This window comes from Mirounga leonina, unplaced genomic scaffold (genome assembly GCF_011800145.1).
Source record: "Mirounga leonina isolate KUSES-001 unplaced genomic scaffold, KU_Mleo_1.0 Mir_93, whole genome shotgun sequence".
NCBI classification, from domain to species: domain Eukaryota; kingdom Metazoa; phylum Chordata; class Mammalia; order Carnivora; family Phocidae; genus Mirounga; species Mirounga leonina.
This window is the reverse complement of record NW_023270854.1, coordinates 36,887,905-36,900,606: the sequence shown is the minus strand read 5'-3', so window position 1 is coordinate 36,900,606 and position 12,702 is coordinate 36,887,905. Positions and strand designations below refer to the sequence as shown.

Genomic DNA, 12,702 nt, shown 5'->3' with positions numbered 1-12,702 from the left:
AAAAAACCTTTCAAAATAAGTTTTATATATATAAAATTTGGGGGGATGCCTGGGTAGCTCAGTCAGTTAAGCATCTGCCTTTGGCTCAGGTCATGATCCCAGGGTCCTGGGATCGAGCCCTGCATCGGGCTCCCTGCTCAGCGGGGAGCCTGTTTCTCCCTCTCCCTCTGCCTGCCGCTCCCCCTGCTTGTGCTCGCTCTGTGTCAAATAAATAAAGTAAAATTTTTCAAAATAAAAGATACACACATTTTACATAAAATTATGTAAGTAGGGGCCTGTGAGTGGCTCAGTTGGTTAAGCGTCTGAGTCTTGATTTTGGCTCATGTCATAATCTCAGCTTCATGAGATTGAGCCCCACGTCTGGCTCTATGCTCAGTGGGGAATCTGCTTGAACTCTCTCTCTCTCCTTCTGCCCCCTCCCTGATGCACACACTCTCTTTCTTATGTATTTATAAATACATAATTTTTTTAAAGATTTAAGTATTATATGTTGCACAGAATTAGTAAAATTGCAAAGTTTCAACCAGGTTTAAATGTTAAAAAAAATTTTTTTTACTAGTGTACACCTATTAGAATGGCCAAAATCCAAAACACTGACAATACCAAATGCTGGTGAGGATGTGGAGCAACAGAAACTCTCATTCATTGCTGGAAGGAAATCAAAATGGGTACAGCCACTTTGGATAGACACTTAAGACAGTTTAGTAACTTCTTATAAAATTAAACATACTCTTATACAATCCATCAGTAGTGCTCTTTGGTATTTACCCAAATGAATCGAAAACTTATGTCCACACAAAAACCTGCACATGGATGTTTTTAGCAGCTTTATTCAGAATTGCCAAAGCTTGGAAGCAACCAAGATGTCCTTCATCAGCTGAGTGGTGCATTCAGACAGTGGAATACTCAGTGCTAAAAAGAAATGAGGTATCAAGCCATGAAACAACATGGAGGAACCTTCACCGCACATTACTCTGAAAGAAGCCAATCTGAAAAGGCTACATGCTGTATGATTCCAGCTGCATGGTATTCTGGGAAAGGCAGAACTGTGGAACAGTAAAAAGATCCGTGGTTGCCAGGGATTGCTGGGGGAAAGGTATAAATCAGCGGAGCAGAGGGGATTTTTAGAGCAATGAAACTACTCCGTATGACACTAAAATAGTGGATACATGCCATTGTGTATTTGTGACAACTCGTAGAATGTACGACACCAAGAGTGAACCCTACTGTAAACCACAGACTTTGGGTGATGATAGTGCATGAGTGTAGTAGGTTCATTGATTGTAACAAATGTAGCAGCTGGTATGGGATGTGGATAGTGACGGAGGTTGTGTGTATGTGGGGACAATGGGGTATATGGTAACCCTCTACTTCCGTTCAATTTTGCTATGAAGAACTCTAAAACAAAGTTTATTGATTTAAAAAAAGGAAACCAATTACACAAAACTATAGATAAAATATTTTAAGCAAAGCTCCTATGTATTTCACTCTGATGAAAAGTTGGGGAAATAGGTGTCATGAAACAGAAGGAGTAAATTAAAGGGAAGACTCGTGTAATTAGACAGTACATGTCTTTCAAATTATTCACATGTTTTTATATATTTTTATAAAAGCTTTGTCCAAAGCTTTTAGAAATAGAGAATACCAGGTTGAGGATTTCTTTTTTTCGAATGAAACTTATATGAAGCCCATTTCTAAAGTGAATTTCTCCAAAGCTGATTAAAGTACATAGCTTACCTAGCTTATCTACTGCCTTGCTTACTTTACATGGGAGGGGGGTGGGGGAGCACATTCCTGCTTTCAGCATTTGTATTGAAAGCCTACTCTGTGTCTGGAACTGAACTAGACACCAGGGATACACAAAGAATAAAATGGACAAAATCCCTGCCCCAATGGAGCTTCTCTCCTAGGTCTGTGAAGAGAAAAAGAATAGGAGATGGAAATGAGGGCATGCACCTCAAAACTGGGGTTTTGAAGGCATTATAGAGACCTAGCTGAAGCCACAGCAGTACAAAGGCTTGAAGAGGAAGTGAGCTTGAGGAGTTGAAGAAAACCAGCAGGTTGTGTTGATGGAGTGGAGTGAGGGGGAGAGGGTAGTAAGGAAAGGTGTCAGAATATATCAGGCTGGCTAAAGCTTGGTAAGAATTTGAATTGTACTGTGGGATGAGCAACCATTGGAGGGTTTTAAACTAAGGAGAGAGCGCATGTGATTTTGCAACTAGGATCACTCTGGCTGCCGTGTTGAGAATATGTGGTGGGGGGGAAGGGGGGACAAGAGTACATGGTGGGAGACCCAGGAAAGAATACTGCAAAGCATCAGGTGAGCATTGACCAAAGTGGGAAAGACTGGTTCTACTTTGAAGGTAGAGCCAGTAGAATTTGCTGATGGATTGGATGTGGTGGTGAGGGAAACAGAGGAGGCAAGAATGGGCATGGTGTTTTTAGCCTGAGCAACTGAATACAACGGAGCTCCCATTTACATCTCCAAGGAGTGTGCGAGGGGGCACTGTTGGCAAGTAATGAAAGTATGATGAAGTTACGTAGAAAGATGAAAGGTGACTCCAGTGCACGCTGTTACAAACCTGATAACTTTTTAATACCACACATAGATTTAAGGGTGACGGTGAGACCACGTTACATGAGATAATAGATATCTCAGAACCTAAAAAACCTTGGAGTCCAGCGGCGGTGGGGAATGTGGATTGGTACTGCATGAACAGTATGTGAACTTTAACTGTATTTCAGCAAATATGTGGAAGAGAGAGCGAAGAGAAAAGGCTCAGCTGAAACAGGCCTTTTCCATCCCTTAGAGTTCTGCCAGGGATCCTGACCTTTTATGTTTCGGAGTTAATTTTTTCCTTATTTTTCTTTTTCTAGTTGGGGAATGGCGGTCAATGTGTATTCTACCTCGATAACCCAAGAGACTATGAGCAGACATGATATCATCGCATGGGTTAATGACATAGTATCTTTAAACTACACAAAAGTGGAACAGCTTTGTTCAGGTAAGGGATTCTTTTTTAAGAATGTATTTACCTAAGTGTTTACTCATGTGAAATGTTATTTTATGAACCACAGATGATGCATCTTGGGTAGGAAAAAAATATCAGTATTGATGTATAATTAAAGGGGGAAAACTCAGATATAACTAAAGAATGTGCAGAGGGAAATGATCGTGGGCATCTAAGAGCATAGAACAGTCCCAGCACCTATTACGGTCTCTATAATGCCTTCTTATTGGTCTTCTGGGCTCTTCTCAGTCATCGCATCAGCCACCACACTTATGTTCCTAAAACACAGATTGGGTCTTGCAACCCCTTCTTAAAAAATCTCCCAGGCTCCACCTTGTCCTTCCTACAGGATAAAATTCATTGTTTTTCATGGCTGATAAAGGTTTTTCTGTTTTTGCTACATCCTAGCTCCTCAATTTCTGCGTCTTTCCCCATACTCCCTGTGCCTCAGTCCTACAAAATACTCTTGTGTTCCCTTCGGACTGCCTTTTGCATCCCATAACTTTTTTTCTTGCTGAAAAGGTCTGTCTTCTTTTCATTTGTGTTAAAATCTCATTCACACTTAAAAACCGAACCAGAGTTCCCCAGATCTACCAAAACACTGTGCCCACTCTTCCAGAGTAAGACTTGACCACGCTGTGTTAGAAGGTCCAACTCCTGCTCCCTTGAAGGCACCAGAAGTCCTTGAGGGCAAGACTGAGTTTTATTCTTCGTCAGATGCATATATCATCAGGTACATGCACCATGCCTGGTATAAAGTAGGTCTGCAGGGAATGCATGTTGAGTTTAAAAAAAAAAAAATGAAGATTTGACTTCAGTGATAAAGTAGGAGCATGTTATAAAAACATGCCCCTGGTAAAGTAATTCATTTTTAGAGTATTTATCAGAGAAAGTCTTCCTTTGGATATAGGAAGTATTTTCTTCTTGTGAACTTAGAGGTAAGAGATTTCCTCTCTGGCTCTGACATGAAAATGGTATTAGGAAATATTCCTGAAGTGTGTTCTCATGAAATTCCACAAGACATAACAGATACAGAGGAGTTAGCAGATTCAGCTGGCACAGGGGGAAGACCCTCTTCTGTCTTTCCCAGGGGGGCCTGTGTAAAGAGATTTCATGAAGTGTAGTCAGAATTTGGAAAGCCCCCAGGGTCCCCCGCAGATAAGCCTGAGTCCACCAACCACCAGTGACTATATTCTCCTTTGTCCAGGTCAAGATTTGAGAACAGACTCTAGAGGACAGACTTTCACTAGTATTGACAGGTCTTCTCCCATGATCGTTTGTCTCCCAGTGAACACATTGAGGTTGGCTAGAGCTGAGGCATTATCTCACTCACCCTCCCTGCGCCCAGGCCTCAAACCTAAGTCCTGTGATTTGTGAGATCAATAATGGATGCTCACCAACCAGTTCTTTGCCCTTGAGTACAAGCTGAAGAAAAGCTGGCATAGACCATGATGATGTGCGAGGTCTGTATCATTGGCCTGTTGAAATGACTCCCAATAGTCACCGTCGGCAACAGCCCCTGTTGCATCTCACTCAACTGCAGATCTCTATGCAGTCACATTTTATGGTACTGTTCTTGCTATGCATTCTAGAGTGCTCCAGCATTTTACTTTTAATTTGCCGGGGGGGGGGAACCCCAGAGTTTTCTGTTGTTAGCAATCCCCTTGTTAACAGTGCATACCCCTTCAGTATCGTCATTGTTACTAGTTCCATTTCTCCACAGTGACTGACACATACTGTTCACTCAGAAGCGCTTGTTGCAGGGTGCATGAAAATCCGTTTGCAACTGCTAGGGGCAAAGACAGAAAGGTGTATCTTACTCTCAAAGTGGGCATATGCACATGTGAATAAGGGGAATGGGGTTGGTTATCGAGAAAAGAGATGGGAAGGAAGGAGCTCAGTGGTAGATGAGCCCGTGAACAGCATTTTCTCTGTAATAAGCATGGAGAGTTTTTGCTAGCAGGTGCAATGAGAAGGCAATTAGAATTTTTAGAGTAGTAATAGATGTAATTAATTGCTCATCTTTCACATTTCTAATAAAGCAAATGCCACAAAATTTTCAGCAGCCTTTGTGAAAGATTCTTGTAGAGTTCTCTTAAAGCATTGGTATGCATTTGACAGCCACTTGCAGCTTGATGAAACCTGCTAGAAACCATTTTGGTCACCCCTGAACAGATAATTTTCATTAAGATAACTCACTGGCTCCCTAAGGCTACAAGGTTGATGATTCCGAAGAATAAAGTAGATTTAAAGGTTCCTTTCTGCTCTGAAACAGTTTTTGGCTCAAAAAACTGTAGGATAGAGGTTAACATGTTTTTTGCCTAAATCATGTTAATCCGTGTAGTACAAAGACAGGTCTTCAATTTTAGGTAGTACTTTCCTCAAACTGTAGACCATATGCATTTATAATCTCCTATGGGGCTCCTTAAAATGCAGATTCTTAGGATCCTTGACCTTCTCAGTTTCTCTGGATGTGAAGCCTAAAATCTGTATTTTAACAAGCACCCCAGGTACTTTTGTGCTGTAGCCAAGAGCTTACAGTGCATGTTAGAGAAACCCCAAACCACTAGAAATGAAGTTAAAATATCCAAAACCTATCGGGCACAGTTTCCTCATTCATAATTTAGTCTGTGACTCTTCTCTTCTTCAGTGGCATTTAGCAGGAAGAAGTGATCTAATTATTTATTTATGAGTTTATTTATTTATACCCTTCATTGTTCTAGAAGACCTTTAAGGCAGCTAGGATAGTGCTGTTAAGGATAAGAACAAATCACTAAGTGATTTCTCCTCATCGTACTTACAAGTAGTCAAATTCTTGGCTAATAGTTTTTTCTTCAACTTTTATTTTAGTGACTTCAGTTTACTGTGTGTGGTTGTATTTTAGTATGCTGTGGGAAAACACACAAAATAACTTCACATATTTAAACTGATTTTTTCCTTATTCAATAAAATTATTTCTTTTTGTGAAAGACTTATGTTCTAATTCTGGCAGTTCCCCTTTGGCATTTTTTTTTTCTCGTTTGCATTTTCTTTTTTATTTCCAGCTAAGAGATCTCCCTCCAGCTAATACTAAACCTGACGTCAGCATTTCTTTATAGCTCATAGAGAAGTAACCTACTGCTTCACATTTGTGTTCCTTTTTCTTCAGAATTCCCTGCCTTTATATGACATTGATTTGTATATAAGCATCTTAAAAGAGAGGTGCTGTGAGGAGGCCTAACACTTGGAGATAGATGGCAGTGAGTTGCAAAACAATGAAATGACTCACTCTTATCTCCTGTTAATTTATTCCACGGATGTAACCTTATGAAAATTTCCTTTGAACAGTAAATCTGGGCCCCAGAATCATATGCATATTTAGTGTGCATTCATTTCTTGTGAAAAGCAGCCTTTACCTTTCAGGTGAAAGATGAGGCTGTGTAAATGGAAAGCAGTATAACAGTGGATGTGCACATATACCTGTAATCACCTAAATCTGTTGTAAAAATGAACAGTATTTGTGGATTTCCCACAGTTGAATTAGGGGATTGAACCCCATGAAACACAAGATTGATTCAGCTTCAAAATACTAGGTTGTAGGGGTGCCTGGGTGGCTCAGTTGGTTAAGCGACTGCCTTCAGCTCAGGTCATGATCCCAGAGTCCTGGGATCGAGTCCCACATCGGGCTCCCGGCTCAGCGGGGAGCCTGCTTCTCCCTCTGACCCTCTCCCCTCTCATGCTGTTTCTCTCTCTCTCTCTCTCTCAAATAAATAAATAAAATCTTAAAAAAAAAAAAAAATACTAGGTTGTAGTTCAATTGCTTTATAAAATTCCCACAGCTTTTTGTAGGGTGAGATACTTTGTTTTTGCTTCAGTACCAGCTCAAACCAGTGAATATTCTATAAGATACTCAAGAGGAAGGATGGACAACATGGTGCTAAAAATCCAGAAAGAAAAAAAAAGAAACAAAAAACAGCTTTAACAACTTGAGACACCATGTTGGAGCTGACAGAAAAGGTAGCAGACTATATGGAGAGGAACGGGAAGAAATGGGAAGAGGAATTTGATGGGGGTGGAAGAGATGTCCCTTTTCCTTTTCCTCTGCACCCTGCTTCCCCTATTCTCATACACCAAACCTCCTTTGAAACTTTTGGCCTCCATTTTTCTGTGTCCCCATCCTCTTCTGCCTACGGGGATCTAAGCTGCAAAGCCATTGGGTCTGCTGCTTAGTCACTGCTGGGGCTTGGCCAGCCCCCTCACGACCAGTGGCTCTCCCATTCCTCCAAAGCCTAGCACAGACTGCCTGTCCTCTCTGTGCGACCTTCCCTTCCTCCTTCCCACCCACTCCGGAGGACAAGCCAACTGCTGACTTTGTACACCTTCAGAGACACAAACCGCATGTCAGGTGGGCACTGCCTGGACTGTCACCATGCTGGCTAACAGCTCAGTTATCTTCCTGAGCATTTTAGTATTTTAGTAAAATTTAATTGGAATTAAACTATTTTTCAGATGGAAAAATATAGGTGTTTTCTTCACTAGCTTAAAAAGAGAGAAACATCAGTATTTGATTCCGTTTCAATTTGTGCTTCTCCAAATTGTTTCAAGCTCTGTCTTGGATCAAGTTTCTTGTATTTTTTTTCTTCCGGGAAAGCTTCTAGATTGAGCTGGTCATATTGCAGTCACTGTAATCACATATACAATTCTGGGTCCTTGATGGCTCTCTGGAAGGACAAGGCTTCCCAGAAACACTCGGTTCACAAAGGTGTGGCTATCTGCCACGCCCTGGGGCCTGGACAGGTGCTGTGAGCCTAGCAGAATATTCTTTGTGACCATTTCTGACTGCAGTCTGTGCCTCTTAAATAGGTTAATCCCATCCTAGTGTGTTGTCCCCTGGCCTTTTTTCTTCTCTCCGCAGAGACCTCTTTCAGGACAGGTTAGTGATGAAATCAGCTCAGAGTCTAAATTTAGTAGACCTTCTCCTGTTGGCTCTCTTGAACTGAAACCAAGTAAGGATGTTTCATCTGTGTCTGTCAGCGCAAGAGCTTACTTAGCTTTATAAAATCAGACTGTTATTTGCTATAAGAGAGTTAAGTCCTCTTGGATTGTGTTGCTATGGTTATAGATGCAATTGTATTATAATGGAATATTATTCATGTTTGCGACCTATTATGTAGAGAGGTAAGAGGTTTTTTTTGTTTGGGGTTTTCTTTGGTGACATTTTTTTTCCCTCCAGTTTTATTTTAAAATCCATTTACTTGGTCTTAGTATACCGACTAATTGAAGAGGAAGAGGGCAAAAAGTAAGTTGAGTAATGGAAGGAGTGGTCCAGCCTCAGATTCAGTCACTGCAGTGGGCAGTATATTCCTGTGTCCCAAGTAATGCACAGGATGAAAGGGAGTTTCTTTTTTGAGCAGAATATAGAATACAGTAGTCTTTTTTTCCTTTTAAATTTGTTTCTTTACATATATCTTTTTTTTAATCCTTTATTTAAATTCAATGTGATTGACATATACTGTATTATTAGTTTCAGGAGTAGAATTTAGTGATTCATCAGTTGCATATAATACCCAGTACTCATTACATCAAGTGCCCTTCTTAATGCCCATCACCCAGTTACCCCATCCCCCCAGCCACCTCCCCTCCAACAACCCTCAGTTTGTTTCCTAGAGTTCAACGTCTCTTATGGTTTGCCTTGCTCTCTGTTTTCATCTTATTTTATTTTTCCTTTCCTTCCCGTGTTCATCTGTGTTTCCTTCCCATGTGTTTTGTTTTTTAAATTCCACATGAGTGAAATTATATGGTATTTATCTTTCTCTGACTTACTTCGCTTAGCATAATACCCTCTAGTTCCATCCACGTCGTTGCAAATGGCAAGATTCATTCTTTTTGGTGGCTGAGTAATATTCCATTGTGTATATATATACACCACATCTTTATCCATTCATCTGTTGATGGACATCTGGACTCTTTGCATAGTTTTATTGTGCACATTGCTGCTATAAACAGTGGGGTGCAGGTGCCCCTTTAAATCACTATGTTTTGGTATCCCTTGGATAAATACCTAGTAATGCAATTGCTGGGTCGTAGGGTAGTTCTATTTTCAACTTTCTGAGGAACCTCCATACTGTTTTCCAGAGTGGCTGCATCAGCTTGCGTTCCCATCAACAGTGTAGGAGGGTTCCCCTTTCTCCACATCCTCGCCAACATCTGTCATTCCTGATTTGTTAATCGTAGCCATTCAGACTGGTGTGAGGGGGTGGTAATCTCATTGTGGTTTAGATTTGTATTCCCCTGATGCCAAGTGATTTTGAGCATTTTTTCATGTATCTGTTGGCCATTTGTATGTCTTCTTTCGAGAAATGTCTGTTCATGTTTTCTGTCCATTTCTTGACTGGATTATTTGGTTTTTGGGTGTTGAGTTTGATAAGTTCTTTATAGATTTTGAATACTAGCCCTTTATCTGATAAGACATTTACAAATATCTTCTCCCATTGGGTAGGTTGCCTTTTAGTTTTGTTGACTGTTCCTTTGTTGTGCAATAGTGAAAGTAAACATAAGTTGGTGCTTTTGTTTCTGTTGGGTTTTTTCTTTACTGCCTTTTGTAATGCTAAATACCCTTGTGGGAAAAAAGTGTGTATGTATTTACTTCATTGATCAAACTGCCCCTGTAAATTTTTTTTTTTATGTATATGGGTAATACATCTTTGAAAGCAATCAGCCACATCTTCCTCTAGCTCATTACTGTATTCAGTTCTGATAATCAATTTAGTTTTATTTGGCACACATGTTTTGAGCCTTTCCTTGGGTTGGGCCCTGGGAACCCAAATAAATAAAACATAAGTCAATCAGAGAAAAACAATTATTGTATGATTTCACTCGTATGTGGAATTTAAGAAACAAAACAGAATCATAGGGGAAGGGAGGGAAAAATAAAATAAAATCTGAGAGGGAGACAAACCATAAGAGACTCTTAACTGTAGGAGACAAACAGGAGGAGAGTGGGTAACTGGGTGATGGGCATTAAGGAGGACACATGATGTAATGAACACTGGGTGTTATATACAACTGATGAATCACTGAACTCTACCTCTGAAACTAATAATATACTATATGTTAATTGAATTTAAGTAAAAAAAAAAGACGTGGTCATTGTCCTCTAGGAGCTCAGTACAGCATGGTTCTGTCCTTGCAAAAGACTAGAGACCACGCTGAGGTAAGTGCTGCTTTGGATATACAAAAGAGGGAGGGGGTGGGGCCATGGGGAGTCTGTAAAGAAGGACCTTCCTTCTGGTTCCTTGGGAGTTGGGTGGGTGCTGCCTGGATGACTTAGAATGACCATAGTTTGGGAAAGACCTCAGAAATCGCCTCTTGAGTTGGATGGGGTGACCAGTATGTAAGATAATATGTGTTTTATTGGGTACAGCCCTGAAATACATGAAGCATGTTGTCTTCTATAAGAGAATCACAGTTTTTCCTCATGATCTCATCGTATGAGTAGGTGAAGATTGATTTTACTCCATTTGAAGCAACTATGCATGCATGGGATATTCTCAGGAAACCATAGAATTGCTCATTTCTTTGTGAGAAATGCAACAAATATTTTTTCAAGTTTTATATATTTAAGTAATCTCGAACTCATGACCCCGAGACCAAGAGTTGCATGCCCTTCCAACTGAGCCAGGCAGGCACCTCACAACAAACATTTTAAATTCCATAGAGCCAGTCCTCAGTGATAACTGCTCAGGTCTCTAACTAGGTAAGTGTCATGTGACTCCATTAATATTTTTCACAGGTACAAATCTACAGATGCATCCTTTCTGTTCTTACTCATTTCTACCGGAGTCCCTCATAGGTAATCGTGAACACCATAAAATAGGGGAAATAGGCTAGGAAAATATATCACCTAGAATGTGAGTATTTTCTTGAAGACTGGCAGTATTTATACTTCACAAAAAATCAAGGAACATGTAATCACAATGAACTAAATATAGTACCTTAACAGAAACAAAGCTGATAAATGACATCTTATTAGAAACTCAAATTAATACCTTTGAGAATTCTCAATAAAATCACAAAAACTGTTAATAATTGTATGAATTTGTACAAAGCAATCCCTTAAATTCTAGACTTTAGTTATTTTTCCTTATTTGGGAAAATTCATAGATGTCCTAGAGGAATGCCATCTTCAGGGTTCTAAGTATATCGCTAATTCAGAAACCCATTATCACACAATTTTTTGGATTCAGGTTCTTTTTTCTTCTAATTGATAGCAAGACTCTGCTGAGTTTTACCAGCTCAAAAACCATGAATGGGTCCATGGTTATGAGTCCAGAGATGAGCACTCTTGCACTGTGGTGGGTCCAGGTGATGAGGCTCAGACAGCTGGAAGTATAGGGCCAAGACCGGGAAAACACTTGAGAAGCCCCAACATTGACTCCACCAGCTCTACTGCCTGGAGGCATGACTCCATGGTCCCAGGAATCTTGGTGAGGAGTTTGGGAAACATCAGGCCGGAGCCCAAGGACATGGTGGATTTTAAGACTCATTTGTAATTTATAATTCTAATTTCAGAAACTTTTAGAGCCCCTTCTCCTCTCATTTTGTCCCTTTTATAAGATGCTTCTTTTAAAGCATATATGTTTATTTTGAAATTATTCACCAAGATCTATAAAAACAAGTATCTTAAGGGGAAAAAAAAAGAGTGTATTCCAATATATTGAGTTGTTTTGATTTTTCTAAAGATGTCGTTTACTTTACATGATGGATTTATTCCTTTATATAAAACATTACTTTGTATTCATATTGCTTTTTCTTTCCCTTTTCAGTTTAAATCATCCAAAGACTTTAACAGGAAGAGTATAAAATTGGGGGAAAATAGCCATTTCCTTTCGTAAATGAACTTGTGATTACTTAAGCACCTCATATGTTTATCTGGGGAAAGACTTCAGGCCTGGAAAAGCCCTTGGATGTTTTTCAGTAGATAAACTGGAGGATCTCAGGAATGTGTTCATAGCCTTTCTTTGCTAGTGGGAGACCAAGGACCTCCTTTTGTTCTTTGGTTCTTTGCCCTTTGAATCTAAAACATGCCTTTTGGAAATTCATATTTCATATCTGAAACAATCCAGTTCAATCCTATTCATTCTTACAGCTCTGATTATTTTAACCAGGCACATAATACATAGTTTTATACTTAAGGGGCATAAAAATGATGTCAGAAGACCTCGGCTTTTATATATTGCTCTTTACCATTTTCGTGCTTTTATGTGTATTTACTTTAATTCTTATAACAGCCCTGCATGGAAGAATAGGAATTTTTAATTTGTATTTTATATAAGAGGATAAAAGCTCGGGGAAGCTAAATGTTCACGGCTGACACTAGAACTGGGGTCTCCTTGGATCCAACCTTATGTCCTCGTTGCTGTATGTATGACAGCTGTGGGTATGGTGGACAGTTCACTGTGTGCAAACGTATGTGTTTGATTTTTTTCCATATCTGTTAATCAGGAGCCCACTGAACATCTCTAGGATGTTAGAGGAGGAGGAGTTAGAAGTCTGTATCCTCATCCTTTACATTGCCGCTTGAAGACATGAGATGTATCTGGTCATTCTTTTGATGACAAGGGTGTGACCAGTGGTCTCAAGGCCTCTCTTAGCAAAGGAAGTGAGACATTAGGAGAAACACACAGGCGCTTGCTCCCAGTCTCAGGATGAT

At 40.0% G+C, this 12,702-nt stretch overlaps 1 protein-coding gene across 4 annotated transcripts in view; it reads left to right on the top strand.

Moving 5' to 3' along the window:
- MAPRE2 (microtubule associated protein RP/EB family member 2) overlaps positions 1–12,702 on the top strand; it is a 153,474-nt gene that overhangs the window by 85,957 nt on the left and 54,815 nt on the right. For all 4 annotated transcript variants that reach the window (XM_034995929.1, XM_034995928.1, XM_034995930.1 and 1 more), the window contains one exon: positions 2,878–3,005. In XM_034995929.1, coding sequence (XP_034851820.1) covers positions 2,885–3,005 — 121 coding nt within the window. In that variant the 5' untranslated portion in view covers positions 2,878–2,884. The remainder of the gene's footprint in view (positions 1–2,877; positions 3,006–12,702) is intronic.